This window comes from Betta splendens, chromosome 15, assembly GCF_900634795.4.
Source record: "Betta splendens chromosome 15, fBetSpl5.4, whole genome shotgun sequence".
Lineage (NCBI taxonomy): Eukaryota > Metazoa > Chordata > Actinopteri > Anabantiformes > Osphronemidae > Betta > Betta splendens.
This window is the reverse complement of record NC_040895.2, coordinates 16,731,223-16,749,991: the sequence shown is the minus strand read 5'-3', so window position 1 is coordinate 16,749,991 and position 18,769 is coordinate 16,731,223. Positions and strand designations below refer to the sequence as shown.

Below are 18,769 nucleotides of genomic sequence, written 5' to 3'. Positions count from 1 at the left end.
GCTAGGCAACTGCTGTTAGCTACTATCGATGCTAACAGCATACCGCTAGCAGTCCGGTATGCTAACGCCCGAACTAACGTTAAGTCACTATTTGGCTGTACTGTACAGGTCTGTTCACACGGATTAACTAATGGTGGTATTACCAACGTAGACGGTTTCTGTGAATATGACTCTCACAACAGTTTTGCTGTTCGTGGTAGAAGTCCGCAAAGTACTACAACTACCCGGAGCCTCAGCTGCCGCACGTGGGATCCAAATGTCGCGATCAAATCAGGATTTAAATAGAAACGACCTCGGAGTTGGGAGAGAAGTGGGAGAGAGCAGTCTGACTGTCCTGTGAGAATGGTGAGTAAACCCTCAACCGGACAAATGAATCAACTGAACCAGTCGGTGTCGTATCAGCTTATTTAGTCGTTGCGTGTAACATTGATTTGAACGATAATTTGTCCGGGAACACAGCGGAATTATTCCCGGAGGATGTACTCTTTTATTCAAAGTCAGACCTCATGTCGTGTCGTATATACATATATATGTGTATATACACAATATATCGCTGAAACTATTGCCACTTGAGTTAATCCTTTTAAAGTGAGTGGTTAATACAGATTTTAAACTTCATAACCCGACTATATGTTGGTTTTTTTATCCAATAGTGTTGGAGTCTATTTTTGAACTGACCCCTGCTCCGGGGAATCCTTTAGACAAGAATAGTAACTGTACGACCGAGCACTGGACAATTAAAATGTCACTAACTGAATGCTTGTTCTGTTGAAGTCCGTGCTTCTGTTGCTTACAGCAGTGTTTACTGCATTGTGTCTTAACAGGCTGAGCCTATTAGAGTTCTGGTGACTGGTGCCGCTGGGCAAATTGCCTATTCCCTGTTGTTCAGCATTGCCAAGGGTGATGTCTTCGGCAAGGATCAGGTGAGACAGCCCTGTGTTTTGCGTATGGTACAGTACGTATTCATTCTATCAGGTAATGTGAGGGCAGTCTCAAAGAAACACATACAATGACAGCCCATAATGAGCATCTGCAAATGCCACAGGTTTTGAGAAGTGCTGTTGAGTGTGTGGTCCTGGTGGCCATTCATCAGATCAGACTTGTTTGTCCATGTGTCCTGGAACAAGCCAGGATTGTCCTTGAAGTTGATGAAACACATGTTGTTGCCAAGAGTCTTAAACCACATGATCCATTTGGCCTGCACCATACACAGTCAGTGAGCCGCATGGCTTTAGAATTTCACGTTAACTCCCTCACAGGTGTGTTATTCTACAGGGCACATACAATTTAAGCATTGCTCTAACTGCCTTCTACCTTCTTTCTGCCAGCCCATCACCTTGCTCCTGTTGGACATTACACCCATGTTGTCTGTCCTGGATGGTGTCGTCATGGAGCTGCAGGACTGTGCTCTCCCACTTCTGAAAGGTAATCCGTTAACAGTGGGCAAAACCTACACAATAAATGACATGCCAAGGTGCCAATACATTTATATACAGTATGACACACCAATATTGGAATCATTGATAAATTAATAGACTGTACGTGTATATTTACCTGCCAAAGTTTATTTATAGCACCATTGGTTCAAATACTCTTTTAGGATTATGTTGTTGCTTTGGGAACAGTAAATCCACCACTGTAAAGGGTGGCCATATCTTCTGTCTTTTCATAGTAACTTACAGGGGACAACGCTTGTGGGGTTGTTGGTCTACTTCAAAACTATGCGTGTTGCAATAAATGTACCTTAAACACTACTTGGTGGGAATTGTCGGACATTTAGTTTGGTTATAATTTCTCTGAGACGTCCCAAAACATAAGGTTTTTCTAGTTTGTTTTATTTTATTTTTCTTTGTGTGGGTGTCATCACTGTTGCTGCTCTCATGACATCCGTCGTGAGGCACCATTATGTGCCATCTCCATTGTGACCTGGAATTTTTCCTTTGAAATGCTGGTGTCCCTTGTTTTGTTTGAACAGGGGCTGTGAGAGGCCCCTGTATCAACAAACTGAGCTGCAAAGACAACTCCTCATACTGAGATGGGATCAGCTACATAATACAATATTGCTCTCACACTGGTTGTGTCCAAAAAACTTTTAAAACAATACTGAGTATGATTTGAAAAAATGTTTGGCCCTTCTGCCTGAAGAGAATAGAGAATTACATAGAGAATTCACACTAATCGTGATCTAAATGTTCAGCACAGTTTTTATCAGTCTATGCAGCCAAAAACAATAACCAGCATTTAATTTTGTCTCTCTGAAGAGATTGTCCCCACTGACAAGGAGGAGGTAGCTTTCAAGGACCTGGATGCCGCCATCTTGGTGGGCTCCATGCCCAGGAAGGAGGGAATGGAGAGGAAGGACCTGCTCAAAGCCAACGTGGCAATCTTCAAGAGCCAGGGAGCCGCTCTAGAGAAGTATGCCAAGAAGACTGTGAAGGTAATGACACAGCACAGAGATTGTAGACGTGCACCTGCAGCCACCGTTTCTGCTTCTGTTGAAAGCTGTAGGTGGCTCAGACTGAATTTTAAAGAATTTGTGCATGTTTCCTCAGGTGCTGGTTGTGGGAAACCCTGCCAACACAAACTGCCTGATTGCAGCCAAATCTGCTCCTTCTATTCCAAAAGAGAACTTCTCCTGTCTCACCCGTCTGGATCACAACAGGGCTCGCTCTCAGGTGTGATCAATCAAACAATCAAAGGCACGTGTGTGTCATATCCTGCATTAACAATTCCTTTTCTGATGTCTGAAAGCTGACTTTGGTTTTCTTTCCTGTAGGTGGCAATGCGCTGTGGCGTTCCTGCCACGCAGGTAAAGAATGTGATTATCTGGGGTAACCACTCATCCACCCAGTACCCTGATGTGCACCACTGCTTAGTCAACATGTCTGGTAGTGAACTGGCCTGTTTTGAAGCAGTCAAGGATGATGCCTGGCTCAAAGGAGATTTTATCACTGTAAGTTGCCTATAATTTATTCTTGTCTGCTGGACTAGATGATATGTTCTGTATTACAATTATTAACAGCTAGTATTAGACATTCTCTAGCCTTTCATGTAATGATCTGGGTGCCCATTTCAGACAGTGCAGCAGAGAGGTGCTGCCGTCATCAAGGCAAGGAAGCTGTCCAGTGCCATGTCTGCAGCGAAGGCTATCTGTGACCATATGAGAGACATCTGGTCTGGTACCTCTGAGGTAAACACCACCTTTAGTTCTACTGGAGTCATGGTGTTGAAGGAACTGCCTATTATGGTTACTTTTGTTGTCAACAACAATAATATTGAATTTTATGGTTATGCTCAGGGTGAGTTCATCTCGATGGGTGTGTACTCCAGTGGGAACTCCTACGGCGTCCCAGAAGACCTCATCTACTCATTCCCTGTCCAGATCAAGGTAGAACTGATAACATTGTGTTTTGAACACAAGTTAAGCTTTTTTTTGCTTGTGTTTTTTAATATTTTTTTTAAAGATGGATGGTAGAAAAAATTTTTACATAAGAGTACAGATATCAGCCATTAAGTAAGTAAAATGAGAGATGATGTGTCAATATATAAAAACCTCTAAAAATAAACTGTTTATTTTAGGACAAGACCTGGAAGATTGTAGAGGGCCTGGCCATTAATGATTTTTCCCAATCAAAGATGGACGCCACAGCAGCAGAGCTGCTAGAGGAGAGAGACACCGCTGTGTCTTTTCTAGGCGTATGACTAGAGCCTACGGAACCATCTGACGGGCATTTAAACAGCCCAAAAGCCCCAGACGCGCGTCTGTGATGAAGCACTCCACCAGACCCTGCATTACTGTGTGCATACTGTATGTGTGTATGAGAGAGAGGGTGATTGTGTGTGAGGCATTTATGATTTTGAAGTTGGACTTATACTAGTGCGTTGGGATGCCACTAAGGTACACATTCGTCACAAATGTACAGGAGCTTTCACAAAGGCAGTGATCAGCTCATGGTTGGGGTGACTTGTGTCCTCTACAAGTTTGACGTACTGATAATACAATATTAAAAAAGCTTTTCTGATTGATCCTATTCATTATAAAGTGGATAAATTAGATTGGAACCTGGAATACAGTGACTACACATGACTTTTGAGTTGCTGTACTTTTCAGTGTTCACGTATACCTTTAATTTAATTTAATTTAATATACACTGTAATACTGATGGTTTACCCAATGTGTCACCACGTAGCTATTTTCCGATACATTTTCTTTGGTTGTATGTGATTGAATGACTGTTACATGTAGTCAGTGATGCACTAAATGCTCAGACACTGAAATGCGTAACTTCTGAGCTGACAATAAAAAACAAAACAAAACAGAACTTGGTTTTAATGTATTTAAACAAATATTTGTAATGTTACACGGACTGAGGACTATGAGTGCAATGTCATATTTCTGCCAGGCTGTGGCACAATTTCCTTAGTTTTGCTTCTTGTGATAAGAGGCATAATTACATAACATTTGAACTTGCTGATATGCACAGTGTTGATAATGACAATTACTACATTTTCGCAGATTTATGAGAAACAAATTAATATTACGCACTATGCTACTATAATTAGGTGAATGTGGTGGAATGTTGCAAATTTCACTACGAAGCATAAGAAGAATGTATTTGAATAATACGCATTAGTCCTTAACTCTTGTTTAAACATAAGTAAAATTAATGGGCCTTTGAATGTTTTTTATGTCCTAAATCAACCCGGAATTATCAGACGCCATGTTGAACGTCGCAAAATTCTATTGGTCGATGAAAACACGTCACAGAAACGCTACTATTCGATTGGCTGCCGTGTTCCTGCAACATCCCGATTCGCTCGTGCTTAGAATGGCACTGAACTGTAAAATAGCTCCAAACTAATCATTTATTCTTATATTTTCTTAATTGGAATTGCATTCAGCGGTACCAAATGAGCGAATGAACCCGGTGTCAGCTTGTTAAAAAACGCAGCCTGCTGGTGTTCCCCGCTTTCTCCCTCTGTTCCCGTGTCCTCTACGGGATCGCCGTGGTCCTTCGAGCCGACCCCGTCGACTTCTCTTCCGCCAGCATCCTACAGTCACAGTAAGAACATGGTTTTAAATTTAACACACAATTACAACATGATGTTTCTGGACCTCTTTGCCACGCGACTGGTATTTTGAATCTCATCGCCACGCTAAGGTTCGAGTAACTCCACGGGTTTCGTTGGACGTTGAGCAAAAACAGTGGCCTTCCCCGTGTGACATTCACGGTACTTCTGTTAAATGCACGACGTCAAGGACGCGCCGTGCACGTCGCGTTTGAACCGTGTTTGTACTGCAAACACAAAAGCCTGGCATGTAAAGTAGTCACTCATCCGTCCGCTCGTCGTTCCTTATTTATCTTCCATCTACTCATTAAAGTTCCTCGTCGGGCGGAGCTCATCGCAGAGCGCATTCTTGCCAATCGCGCCGGTTAATAGTTATCTTGATGTTATAGTTATGAGTAAGAACTCGTGTGTGAAAGGAAAAGAGCAGCGGTGGTAATAATGTCATAAACATGTAGACAGGGGGCGAGGCAAGAGAAAACCAGAGGTTGGAGTGAAAGCCAGCGTTTGTGACGTGGTTTACAGAACTTGGGCTGGAAAAGGAAAGGCATCCACCGCAGGCCATAAAGCTTCTTCGCATCAGATCACGTTCCGTGTTCACAGGACATTTTCAGGCATTTGGATCCTGTCACCAGATGAGCGTGTCATTGTTTTGCTCTCTGTCGATGTCTTGGTTTTCACGAGCTCGAAGAGAAACGGACTAAAAGCCTGAACATCTGTAAAAAGATGTCTTTTTTCCGATCACCGCAAGAAAACTTTTTTATATTTGCACAGTGGATGTGTGTTTAACGATAAGTGTTTTTACTCGGACTCCTGTCTGGATTATTTACTTGGTAGCGCTTCTGTTTGCTGCTGTTTGCTCTATTTATCTATCTGTCCTAATCGCTACTTGGCAGCTCAAACATGACACTTTATATAGAAGGTAAGTGATGTTGTTGAGGGTATTTTATTTTATCCACTCGTCCAAATTTATTCTGAAACCAAGAACTTGTGAGCCCTGGACTATACTTTGTTTGCTGATTGCGCAATATTGGTTCTTGGTTTCTTGTTTGTATGAATTCCATTCATTTTTTTTCATTCATTTTAGAGCAGTTTCTAAATCAGACCCACAGCTACAGTTATTGCTTCACATGCTTGCTTCACTATAGAGTTTGTGACATCAGGAACTGGCTGAATGCATTTTACTCTACTAGCCTTTATGTTACAACATGATCACATTTTCCCTTATACATTTTTTTCCTGAATCCTTCAGTCATCGGGAGTAAACTGGTTTAACTCTGATTGAAATCAATGAACACGTTTTCTTGTCTCAACAGCAGTCGATTGAAGTGATGGTCAAAGTTCCACTTCAGTCACTGATTTTATTTTACTGCTTCAGGATTGTAGGGCTGATTTATGTAGCTGGTTGATAAGCCAACCAATAACTTAGACTTCTACAGCTCGCAGCCGGGGGCAAACTACATGCAACATTTGCCAGTGAATCTGCAAATGCTGCCTAATGAGGACAGTCGTAGTTTTTGTGGTTTTAGGTAAATAGAAGAAAACAGAGCTAGCTACTGAAGAGTGATTACGTGTGAAAGTCAACTTGACTTCTAAGGAATAGATTCAAGTAAGTTCACTTAAACTTTCCGCCCACAGAACATCATATTGTTATAATTTGTCTGTTTGGTAGCCTGTATACCCACAACGCCAACTATATCTAACAAAAACTATTAGATAGATAACTATTTGTCTGAGTCCCATTGCGGATTTTAATTACACCTTGAATCCCTGCTCATAGAGAGTAAAAGGCTTTCGGGGGTTGGGATAAATTAGTTGGTAGCACGGCTGCTTTTGTGCCGCTTTATTAACCTCACTATTCTAAATGCACATCAAGTTGGGATTCTAGTCTTCTCTTCTCTCCTGGCCAGAGGACACAGGCTCAAAGTAAGGCTGAGATGTCTTGTTAACATGTGTGTGTTCTGAAAGCTTTAACGTGATTTACCCCCTCAGCCTAACCTACAGGCCCAACTGGTTTGACCACAGTGCTGCTGTTTTTTAGGCTAAACATGCCTCGTGCTTTTAATTTCAGTTGAAGCCGTGTGTGCACCTGTTCTACTGCTTGTTCTGGTTCAAAACTGATGCTTCACTATGCTCGTCACAGATCATGCTACAGTAATTGGTTTCAGATACAGTAGCCATCCTACATTGTGTTTACACGAAAGCAACAGGAGTGAAGGCAAAATACAGCTTTAAATTATATGTTTTTGCATTGATATATATAAGTAAAATATCTTTAAACATCCTGGCAAAGTATGAGCCTGTGATGATCTGCTCATATGTACTATAACAAGCTAACACTATATGCACCCATTTGCTCTCCCACTGACTTGTCCTGTCCAGGTCTTATTAAAGGACCAGCCAACGAAGGGATGGCTCAGTTCCAGGAAATGATGCGGCAGCAGCTGGAGAGCTCCATGCACACGGAGCTGGAGAAACTGCTGGACACTGCCAAAGCAGCAGAGAAAGAGGTCCGCTAACACCTACTCTCCTCCTCTCTCTCCCCATCCATCTGGTTGTAATTTAGGGGGTGATGGGGTCACACGTGAATGCTGGGAAAACACAGCACCGCCACATACTGTAGCTCAGTGCCAAAGCGTCTTCCACCTACACGTTTACAGATATATGCGTACATGAATATGTTTCATAAACTGTCAAAGTGTTTTTAAAAAGACATTGACCTTTTAATCAGTGTAAATACAAATATATTGCTTCATTACAGAGACCCATTCCAACCTAGACCTTTTACATCTGTGCTGTACACATTCTGATGTTGGGAGTGGACACATACAACAGTAGCTGAATAATGAGAACATAATAGTGACATCCAAGGTTTAGGGTCTAAAGCAGCAGAAATGCTACAGTATCATCATCTTATCCTCAAACCTTCTTATGGTTTACAGCTATTGTAAATCATGGCTCAGTTTTTCTTCAATGCATCACATACAGTACTCACAGCTGTACATTAGTTTACACATTGTTAAAGTAGATTCATTTAATTAAATATCTTATTATTTTGTCCCATTTCCTTATTGTTTTACTTCCTTATTTCCTTTTTAAGCAGAATTAAAGACACAACCCCTGCAACAACAACCAAAATTAAAATAACAGATCTGTCAAATATGAAGGTGAGGTTTGACTTCCCATGAAGTCACAGAAGTGGAAGGAAAATGATTGCATGCCAAATCAGCAACACTAGATCCTTTATCGCATCCTGATGTTCTGTGTGTGCACTTCCAAACAAAGTGATCAAGTACGGTTCAGTAGAACATTTGCACAGTGAGCGCCTTTGTATAGTAGAGGTAAGACATGAGCTGTGCCAGAACATAAGGTGCCAGAACATAAGATACCAGCACACGACAAAGCTGTTTTCACAATTCACAAACACAACTTTTATGAGCCCACTAGTTCTTCTTGGTTTTGCTGGCACAGTTTTAATTTGTATAACTTCCTGTTATTGTGATTAAAGTTTCATTTTCGAGATTAATGTCTCGGTGACTCAATAAATGAAGGAACAAGGAACATTCATGCTTTTCTATTCATTTCCTGATCTCAATTTGGGAATCATTGTAGATAATTGGTCTACCTTGAGAAGGAATTAGCTAATTTTTACTTAGTGACGACGAAAAAAATGTTTTAGTGCGTTATCCATCCTTGAAACAGTCGATCTGCAGTGAATTAAATTAAATGTGTTTGTGTTTTCTAGGTGTCCAAGAAAGACTTTGAAGGCTTCAAGAATCTTTACCACAGATTTCTGCAGGTCAAGGGACCATCAATAGAGTGGATTAAGATAAAGAGACCCCCAGAGGACTCAGTATGTGCTTTTTTTGTTTGTTTACATTTTTATTGTCAAAGTTTGTCTTTGTGCATATTTGCCTCCATCTGACAGGGGCAAAACCCAAAATAGCCAAATTTGAATCCCTGATTTTCAGTTCATATAATTAAGAGACCAAGAGAACAGGTAAAAAAGGAGATAAACCAAGCAAGCGCACATACAGTAGCTTATGAAGCACCGTGAATCCACGAGGAAGTAACGGATATTAAATAAATAACGTAAAAGGGGGAGGAGCAAATAAGATCCAGTGTGAATAATGCATTACATGCTGGAACTTTTTAGTTTCTCAAATAGAACGACATAATTTTCATTTTTAATAAATAGCTGCTACAAAATAATGGAGCTGGAATGTGCAGCTGAAAGCTTTGATAGGTCAGTGCAGCGTGTTGCATTCCAGGCAGAAGCTCACACCAGCTTAACTTTTAAGCTACAGCGACACTACACTTCTAGAAGTTGTATAAAGCGAAATGAACATTAAAAAGGAAAGAACTTTAATGAGGGGGAAGAGAGAGAGCGTGTGTAGAGGCATCACTTGGCAGCATCGTATGCCAGTGAGAGTAAAGAAAGAAAGACAACACGGTGAACTGTTTTCTTAACAACCATTGCCAAATACAGGCAGTCGAGAGCTCAGAACCTAATTAATTACTCAATTTTCCACTCTTTAGTCTGTAAAGCCAGATTAATGTACTGTATCTCCTCACTGCAACTGGTGGATGACAGACTGAACTGCTGCAGTAAAAAGTAACTAAAGCTTTGTCATCTTAAGAAATTTGCAGGTTTTGCAGAAAAATGGACAATAAACCTGATTGTCCTGAATCAGATGATTTATCTGATTATTTCTTCAATAACATTAGTAGCAATTTTCTATGTTTTACAGAGCAGGAGACTAAAATGATCACATGGTTCAATTGTCTCTCTTTAATGGTATTCGGGCAACATTAGTGGGTGTAGGTCTGAAACGTGTGCGCACACAGACAGGAATGCTGTTCTTCCAGTAGATTCTAAGAGGTTTGGCCGTTTGCACTGTTTGTAAAGGCTACAATGGGTTTGTAGTATTTTATGAAATCTTTTTGAGTTGTCCTGAGCCCAGTGCTTCAGGTTTAATTATTCACGTTTAGAGATCTCTGCACCTGATGTGACATGATGTGCTTTGTCTTTGGTTCTGGCCTTGTGGATCAGCCATTCAGGTATCATGTTCTGGTTGTTCCTCATTGTAGTTGTCATTTCAAACAGCAGATTAGATCAGCTTCCTTTAACGTTAGGGCCTCACCCAAGAACACATCTGAACAATCAGAGTTATATTAAACTTTAGTGATGATCTCACTTTACTGTCAAAAGCCAAACTTGAAAGGAATGTCAGACACAATCCTGCTGAGAGCGTTTCCTGCACGCTGCTCTGCCATCGTAAAGGTCATTGTTGTGTGTGTGACACGTCAGAGATCAGGTTATAAATAGTTCCTTACATTGTTTCAATGCTGTGTCCTGGTTGGTTTGAGCAAAGGTCTGTGGTTTATCTCCTCTCAAATTCCTTGTAGATTTATGTCTGAAAAAAAAATTTAAAACACATTTAATTAAAAAACTGGATTTTAGCGTCATTATGAAAATGTTGGGTTTTACAACAGCTGTGCAATTTCATAAACAACAGTGTCATCTGCATAGAGATGCACATCATTATATAATATAATATAATATAATATAATATAATATAATATAATATAATATAATATAATATAATATAATATAATATAATATAATATAATATAATATAATATAATATAATATAATTATAAGTATGTGCTGCTGGATCTGAAACCGACATCAAAAACTAATATTGTTGTACAATAAGTGGGATGTTCCAAATTAACTGGAAGTGTTGTGTAATTTTGTGTAGCATGTATAAAATCCAGATTCTGTGAACACTTTGCATTAAAAAATGCCCAAGTCAAATAATATAGAAAAGTAGTTGCATAACAGCGCAGCCCAACTCCACGCACGCAGACATCTTCACCCATGAACTGATGTTGAACAGCATACGCGTCCGAGACAGAGGAGATCCTGTGGTTTTATTTTTAGTGCTTGTTCTCATAGCAGTCATCAATCTAAGTGAACATCAGAACGGAAGAAATCATCAAAGAGGTGATTCTGTGTTGTTGTACCTCAGCTGGAGTAGCTGGAAACACACACAGGCCACACGAACACACAGCAGGAAAGAAAATATGCAAACCTCATCTGTGGCGTAGGAAAAGGGAAATGAAGAGCGGGGAGTTGATGCTGTTGCCTCCGGGGGTACAGGGCTAGGATGGAGATCCCAGCTGTGTCGCAGTGTCTCATATAGGATGTGTTCCAAGTGTGTCGCGTGTTGCCTGCAGTGTAGAAAGCTCATGTTCTGTGTGGGGGTGGTGTCTGCTTCCATCCACAGGTCGGCTGTTGAACAACGTCTTTCACAAATATGCAGCAAATCGATGCACATTCACTTACGTCCAGAAAGCTGGTGCAACATCTGGTTAGAATTTCATGTCCCTGGATGCTTTAGCACAGTGTTAAAAAATAATATCAAAAGACTCCAAATGGTTCAAGCTGCATAAAACTAGAGGATAAATACAGTAACAGCGGGAAATCAGTGCAGCTGTTCCACTGTGAAATGAAACGTGCATCTCTGCGTTTAATGTCGGCATCCGTATAATCTCTTCACCTTTGTTTGCCCCTCGTCAGAGTGAGAGACGTCGATGCGTGAAGTGTGAATGTGCTGATGCCAGCGCTTCAGTATCGACCCGGCGCTTCGCTAAAAAGTGCTGGAGACGCTTGAAAGCGGCTGTGTTGTGCATTAACACTCTGCACTTACTATTATTTGCATCCTTTGCTGATAAACGTGCCACAAAATGTGCCCTGTATCCTGTTTGGTGTGTGAACTGGTAAATAATCAGCCCACAGCCACAGCTCTCACGGTTTCCACTCTCTCTTAAAAGTTATTTTAATATTTTATTGTCGAAGATAAGCTGCAGAAGCGCCACAGATACAAACAGACACAGTGTGTTTCAGGGAGAGCTGCTGGTTTTCTGAGCACCTCTCTGTCTCTCCACCAGATCCAACCCTACGATAAGATCGCCGCTCGAGGCCTCCCGGACAACGTAGCCGACAGCCTGAACAAGCTGGTGGTGGTGAAGCTGAACGGAGGCCTGGGCACCAGCATGGGCTGCAAGGGCCCCAAGAGCCTGATCAGCGTCCGCAACGAGAACACCTTCCTGGACCTCACTGTTCAGCAGATAGAGGTACTGTAACTACAGACGTGTCGGTGGCCTGGTCACACTCACTCTTTCTGTGGCTTTATTTACCCTTATCAGCATCAGACAATTAGTTTAGGTAATGATTAGTTCAAGTAATCCAAACATGATGAGTGGCTTCAACAGAGTGCGTCTCCCATGATCCCACAGTGTATAAAGTGATAAAGCAGGATCGGAGACTTGACTGGGCAATGCAGAAACAACTGTTTGCTTTAGAAGAAGAGGCGGCTGTGAAACAACACACTATAATTCCCTCTTTCTGTTTGTTCCTGAGAGTTGCTCTCATTTCGCAATGTCGTCATCATGGAACCTCCCTCTGTAGCCAGTAAATCAGCAGCTGGATAATGGTGCCAATGTTTTGTAATTCTGCCCAGTCCCTTTTTTCCTCCTCACGCGATGCAAGTCCCGTCCTCTGACGGCAGCAGGAGGGTTGTGACAGTGGCCGTGATGTCAGAATGTGGAGCTGGAGCAGACGTACGGCACCTGTGCAGGGGAACGGGCCTCATGCTGCTTTTTGGTAGAGTTTTCTGATTATCACCGCTAACGCGATGGTTCCAGACACAGGCCCTGTGTCGGAGCCGCTGGGTGAGGAACGTGTGGCTTTGGAAAGTGAAGGAAGGTCTTTTGAAAGGAGTGAAAGAGGATCTGTTGCCGTGCAGGCTGAGACTGACAGAAACAGAGGAGGCTGTGCTCTACTGGGTACAAGGTCTCCTCATGTGGATTAAAGGAAATGTTCGTTTTTGTTAGTCACAGTATTTTAGGGCAATGACAAAGTTTGAATCATGAGTCTAGAGAAGCTGATGTGTGAGTTCATACTGGGTGTGTTTTCTAATGGTCTCAGGGGAAACCTCCCTCCACCCAGCTCTTCATACTCTGCCCCGACCGGCTCAGATTACCTCCTGACTGAATCCAGCCATTCAGAGGAATGAATCCGGCGTACCCCAGGCCCAGAACAGCGTCTCCTGTGTGGGGACGCCGTCCTCGGCCAGAACCCAGTTGGTTTGGGCCGTTTCACTGCATGTTCACGAGAACACGTCGACAGGCGTTACAGGAACATCGCCACCTGGTGTCACTGGAGGTGGAAGCAATGAAGAATGCTGCCAAAGCCACAGCCGGGACGTCACACGCTCACACAGACAACATAATAATACAGGGAGGGAAAAGTTTGATTAATAGTAATAATGAAGTGGTTTTTGTCATCTGCGTGTTTGTCGTCACACACCAGCTTCAAACTGGGTGGAACTCCTGTGTGTGTCTGTTTGCTGTGTGAACAGTGCGTCAGGTAACGCAGGAGCACGACAGCGCTCATGCATCAATCAATGATTTATGGCATGAACTGGAGTAAAGCCAGGGTTTACAGGCTGCCTGTGGTAATAGTGAAGTACTAGTGTGTTAGAATGGTGATCAGAGGTTCTGCCACAGGTAGAAAATTAAAGAACGTCCTCATGCCTGCGTGTCTTCAGTGGTTAACAGCACTTTTCTCTTATTGTGGTTTAACCATTGATTTCATATGTACGCGCTGTTGTTTTCACTCTAATCGCACATTGAAGCCCCTCAGCTCCTTGGTACTAGTCACTGTATAGATCCTACACACTCTTAACACATGCGTAGGTATTAAACTTCAGTCACTTGTGTCTATTTAGCAGCTTCTCCAACAAATACTTAATGTATTTATGCAAATACATAATGTACATAAAGTACTGCTGTGTAGTACAAGTTCCAGTGTGGGTTCGGTGTCACTATTGGTTAAAGCGACTGACGGTGGGTTGTTGGCCTGCAGAAAGACTTCACAGAACAGACAGACTCACTGTGGATGAATTATGTTCGTTACACTCATCACCTCAGTCGGTCTGACTTCTTCAGCAATCCTAGTGTATTTATCAGTTTGCTCTCAGTCTTCACAGTATTTCTGGTGGTTGTTTGTCCCCCAGCACCTGAACAAGACTTACAACACAGACGTGCCCCTGGTCCTCATGAACTCCTTTAACACGGACGAAGACACTAAGAAGATCCTGCAGAAGTACACGCACCATCGCGTCAAGATACACACCTTCAACCAGAGCAGGTGGGAGAACAAGTTACAGCTCAAAGTAAATGTTAGGGTGGTTTAAGCAGCGCCGCCGTCTCCACAGCCGGGTGGAGACGGATCTGATGACCACAAACAATAAGCTGCTGTAAGGACGAATCCTTTACCTTCTGGCAGACTTTCCACTGTTCCCTCATGTAGGGAATTCATGTCCATAAATGAATTTATCAGCTCACCCTTACTGTGGTTCATAATAGTAACCGCAGCTCTAATAAATGATTAAGGTCAACTTTTAGTGCAATGTTCTCAGATTTGGGTCTGAGTTGACTTAAAACCTTCCATTAGTTCATATTAAACCCGCTCATGTGTAACGTCAGTCAGGTGGAATAAACCCTCCATTAAAAGGCTTTTGTGCCTCAGCAACGTGGCTCCTCTCACCTGACCAGCTCATCTGTGCTCTGAAATTTCCTCAAACAGCCAAATTTAACCCGACGCGAACCCGTCTGAGAAGCACTTTGATCCCACACACACACACAGCAACCGTTGGCTCGTTGCCTCGTCTGATGGGAAAACGCGTCAGTGATGAGGAGGAAAATCACACCACACACAATACTGTACTTCGTAGGAACATGGCTGAATACTGGAGAGGCAGCGGCTGCTCACAGATCAGAGGCTACGACAGGTCTTTTCGGCAGCTTGTGTTTTATGGCTTTGACAAACATTTCTCTTTAATCAGCTTATTGATCTGTGCTTCTTCTGTTGACCAATGATTCATACCTCCTTAAACTCTCATCAAGATTAGAGTTAGGGCCTAGTGGAGGCCAAAACTAGAGCTAATGGTCAAACCTAGTCAATGCACATGGCCGATCTTGTGGTTTTGGTCCGTCCAGGTACCCTCGCATCAACAAAGAGTCCCTCCTCCCTGTGGCCACCGGCCTGGCCATGACGGGGCAGAATGCGGAGGGCTGGTACCCTCCGGGCCACGGCGACATCTACGCCAGCTTCTACAACTCGGGCCTGTTGAACGAGCTCATCGCTCAGGGCAAGGAGTACATATTTGTGTCCAACATCGACAACCTGGGAGCCACCGTGGACCTGCACATCCTGCACCACCTGGTCAGCCAGCCCAACGGCAAGCGCTGCGAGTTCGTCATGGAGGTGACGGACAAAACCCGTGCCGACGTCAAGGTATGGAGGGGTTTCATTGGTTCAGTGCATCGTTACACATGCAGACGCATGGTTGTGCTAATAACCAGCACCTTGCATCACACTAGAAGGTTCCTCCATTACTCCAGTCACAGAGTAAATCCCAGCCTCCTCCTTCTCCAGGGTGGAACCCTGATCCAGTACGAGGGGAAGCTGCGGCTGCTGGAGATCGCACAAGTGCCCAAGGCCCACGTGGACGAATTCAAGTCGGTGTCGAAGTTCAAGATCTTCAACACCAACAACCTCTGGATCTCCCTGGCCGCTATCAAGAGGCTCCAGGAAGACAAGGCCATGGACATGGAGATCATAGTCAACCCCAAGGTGAGCGAGGAGGGGAATTTATTCAATTCCAACACAAAGTCCAACTGGACTCGAGTCTGAGACGTTAGAATACGGGTCTGGATCCAGGCACGAATGCAGGAATGGCTTTTAATACGTGCTGCTGAACATGTTACTGCTACACTACCATTACACAATAACCTGGTGACTCACTGATTACCACAACCACAGTAGGTCTCATGTCCTCAGAATTTATCATCAGCAGCCTCCCAAGAAGTTCGAGTGGCGTCTAGTGCTTTGCTCTTTTCCCTTTTATTCTTCTAAATTCCTCGTGAGGATCCGCGCTTGGATTAGTCTGAAGCCCTGAGGGGCAGGTGGAGCTTTACCTAATCCAGTTTCCAGTTTAGAGAAATTAAATACTGCAAGATCACTGTAGGTGAAATATTCATGTGATGGGTTTTATTTCAAAGCGATTCATCTTGAAAAGTTATCTGTCAAACAGACAGAAGTAATTTGATCATTAAAGTTGTCGGAGCAGATATTTCCTTGTTGGCAGGACTCTGACAAGCTCATTTTCCTGGTGTTGTTGTGTTTACAACCAAATGGCTGCCGCTGCCGCTGCCGAGCGTATGCAAATATGAACGAGTTCCCAGCTGAAGCTGGCTTTGTCCCTGGTTTTTGCCCTCTTGGCCTTTAGTTCCGCTGTTGAGGGGGAATCAGGCCTCAAACACAGCAGGGTCAGGTATAACTGGTGGTCGCGGTGCAGAGCTGTGGGGCTTCGTGCATCTGAGTCCACTCACGTGACCATGAAGCGGATTCCTCCTTCTGTCACTTTCTCCTGTCAAACCTTCCAGAGTCTCACTTTAGTTCCAGGCGTGTTTTTACACCCTACTTGTTCACCCTGTTGCCGCTCAGCAGCCTCTGTGTGTTCCGCCATCAGACGCTGGACGGGGGGCAGAACGTCATCCAGCTGGAGACGGCGGTGGGCGCCGCCATCAAATGCTTCGACAACGCTCTGGGAATAAACGTGCCTCGCAGCCGCTTCCTGCCCGTCAAGACCACGTCCGACCTGCTGCTGGTCATGTCCAACCTGTACAGCCTGGACGCCGGCTCCCTCAACATGAGCCCCAAGAGGGAGTTCCCAACCACCCCACACGTCAAACTGGGCAGCTCCTTCACCAAGGTAACACACCGGAACCCTGCTGCGGTCGCTGAGAGGAGCCACCGCTCACCTTTCGCCTGTGTCATGTGTTCGCGCTCAGGTCCAGGAGTACTTGACTCGCTTCGAGAGCATCCCCGACATGCTGGAGCTCGACCACCTGACTGTGTCTGGAGACGTGACCTTTGGGAAGAACGTCTCGCTCAAGGTAAACATCACTTTACCCCGAGTGCCATTGAATGAGCAGAATCAGCTGCTTTCTCCGCTACCAAATAAAGCCATCGCTCTTCCTCCTCACAGGGCACCGTCATCATCATCGCCAACCACGGCGATCGGATCGACATTCCTGCCGGCTCCATGCTGGAGAACAAAATCGTATCCGGAAACCTTCGCATCCTCGACCACTGAGGCCTTTTCCACACCCTCGTACCTCACCGCCCTCTCTTATCAAGTGACCTAGTTGGCCTGATCCCAGTCATGTGACATGTCATGTTTACCCGACACCAACAGATTGTAAGAAGAAGTGGTTTTCCCTCATAGGCTTCGTGTGATTGCATGTGCAGTGATATTCTAGTCATTTACATGGTTAATGTAAATGTAGCGGGTGTATACTGCCCCCTGCTGGCCGATTGCCATTTATTATATAATATAAAACTCCTGGAGTATTAACTGTAGACATAGCTGTCATATTTAATGTATCTATAAAAACGGAGAATGGAGTACATTTAAAATTAAACTATTTCAGATTTTTGAAAAATAAAATCTACAAGTAATATTCAAACAAAGTCCCGTCAAAATGATAAACATACAAACCTTCACCTGCACAGTGTAGTTTCACAGAGCTACAGTCATGGAGGAGATCTGACTTATTTCAGAGAAGACTTCGTTTAGTTTCCCCTCTCAGCTAGAGCTGATTTATTCAGACCTGCTCTACACACGTCCAGGATCAGTCACCAAATCACTGCATCCCCAGGAACCGCACAACCTTCACCATCATTTCTAAAGACAAACGATTTATTAGATCTCTATCTGAAGCTTTGACTCCAGATGCTTTAATTACATTGTCCCAGTGATTTGACTTCCCCCAGTTTTTAGAAGCAGATGAAAACATTCCTTCATTTCCATTACCTCCATAAGAAATAAACTGCCACTGACCTTCCAGAGCAACGGCAGCTATGAAATCATCCCTGAACACTGAACGTCCGGGTCCACGTGAACCTCATCCTGACTCATTAGAGGAGGATGTGAGGTGTCACCAATGCCTGAGCAGCCTCTGTGTGTGTGTTTGTTATTGTCGTCCTGCTTTGTAGTGATTCATAACCAGACGACTCACACTGTGCTTTACTTTGGTTTGTTCATCAGACCTCACGCATCCATTCCTGTGTCAAACCTCACTATTCCTCTGTCCACCCTGCATTTATCAACTCAGTGTAAAACAGGACGTGCAATATTTTCTGCTGTTTTTACATGTATGGACGTTTGTCTTTCTGTGGTTGTGGGAGACCGTGAGTATTCACTCCTCTGCCGGACCTAGACCGGACTTAGCTTTACCATAAAACCATGTGTCCGCCACTTAACGGACTCTCAAGGACTGATGAAAGTCTTCAGATCATATGAAGTAAAATGTGTCCACACAACAATGGAAAGACAAACAGACTTTAATCACGCGTACGCAAAGTTTCAGTGTGAAAATCCTTGAGGCGCGTCCGAAGTCCAGGAGTCTGAGAGCAATAAGTGTTGAACTGTGACAGTGACGAGGTCTCAGCTGAGCTCCGCGCGGCCTCCTCAGAGCTGAATAAAGTGCAATATGGAAAACGGAGTGTGCGTTGTCATGTCTGTAAGTGATGGGAAAGAGAAGAAGGCAAAATCAGCTTGGG

At 43.6% G+C, this 18,769-nt stretch overlaps 3 protein-coding genes across 9 annotated transcripts in view; 2 read left to right on the top strand and 1 right to left on the bottom strand.

Annotated features, from left to right (window-relative positions):
* wdpcp (WD repeat containing planar cell polarity effector) overlaps positions 1-283 on the bottom strand; it is a 48,440-nt gene extending 48,157 nt beyond the window's left edge. For all 6 annotated transcript variants that reach the window (XM_029127484.2, XM_029127487.2, XM_029127483.2 and 3 more), the window contains exon 1: positions 144-283. The gene's annotated coding sequence lies outside the window, so the exon portion shown is untranslated. The remainder of the gene's footprint in view (positions 1-143) is intronic.
* Positions 205-4,322, top strand: mdh1ab (malate dehydrogenase 1Ab, NAD (soluble)). Its single transcript, XM_029127500.3, has 9 exons — positions 205-345; positions 825-923; positions 1,329-1,425; positions 2,262-2,437; positions 2,553-2,675; positions 2,777-2,953; positions 3,077-3,190; positions 3,299-3,388; positions 3,580-4,322. The coding sequence occupies exons 1-9, from the start codon at positions 343-345 to the stop codon at positions 3,700-3,702; spliced, it is 1,002 nt and encodes a 333-aa protein (XP_028983333.1). The 5' UTR covers positions 205-342; the 3' UTR covers positions 3,703-4,322.
* Positions 4,323-4,467: 145 nt separating this feature from the next.
* ugp2b (UDP-glucose pyrophosphorylase 2b) lies at positions 4,468-18,711 on the top strand. Of its 2 annotated transcripts, none has more exons than XM_029127494.3 (10): positions 4,468-5,063; positions 7,450-7,577; positions 8,813-8,920; positions 12,025-12,210; positions 14,154-14,287; positions 15,139-15,436; positions 15,578-15,775; positions 16,674-16,916; positions 16,996-17,100; positions 17,193-18,711. In XM_029127494.3, the coding sequence occupies exons 2-10, from the start codon at positions 7,479-7,481 to the stop codon at positions 17,298-17,300; spliced, it is 1,479 nt and encodes a 492-aa protein (XP_028983327.1). In that variant the 5' UTR covers positions 4,468-5,063; positions 7,450-7,478; the 3' UTR covers positions 17,301-18,711. The 2 variants fall into 2 exon arrangements, with proteins under 2 accessions (XP_028983327.1, XP_028983326.1); XM_029127493.3 differs by lacking the exon at positions 4,468-5,063 and adding an exon at positions 5,129-5,989.
* The last annotated feature ends 58 nt before the right edge of the window (positions 18,712-18,769 follow it).

What these genes read in the sequence shown, in the direction of transcription:
- mdh1ab (XM_029127500.3), top strand. An exon ending in TCTGGTCTGGTACCTCTGAG is followed by an intron (nt 3,191 to 3,298) that starts GTAAACACCACC and finishes GGTTATGCTCAG; the next exon opens with GGTGAGTTCATCTCGATGGG. An exon ending in CATTCCCTGTCCAGATCAAG is followed by an intron (nt 3,389 to 3,579) that starts GTAGAACTGATA and finishes TGTTTATTTTAG; the next exon opens with GACAAGACCTGGAAGATTGT.
- ugp2b (XM_029127493.3), top strand. An exon ending in CACACCTTCAACCAGAGCAG is followed by an intron (nt 14,288 to 15,138) that starts GTGGGAGAACAA and finishes TGGTCCGTCCAG; the next exon opens with GTACCCTCGCATCAACAAAG. An exon ending in GGAAGAACGTCTCGCTCAAG is followed by an intron (nt 17,101 to 17,192) that starts GTAAACATCACT and finishes TCCTCCTCACAG; the next exon opens with GGCACCGTCATCATCATCGC.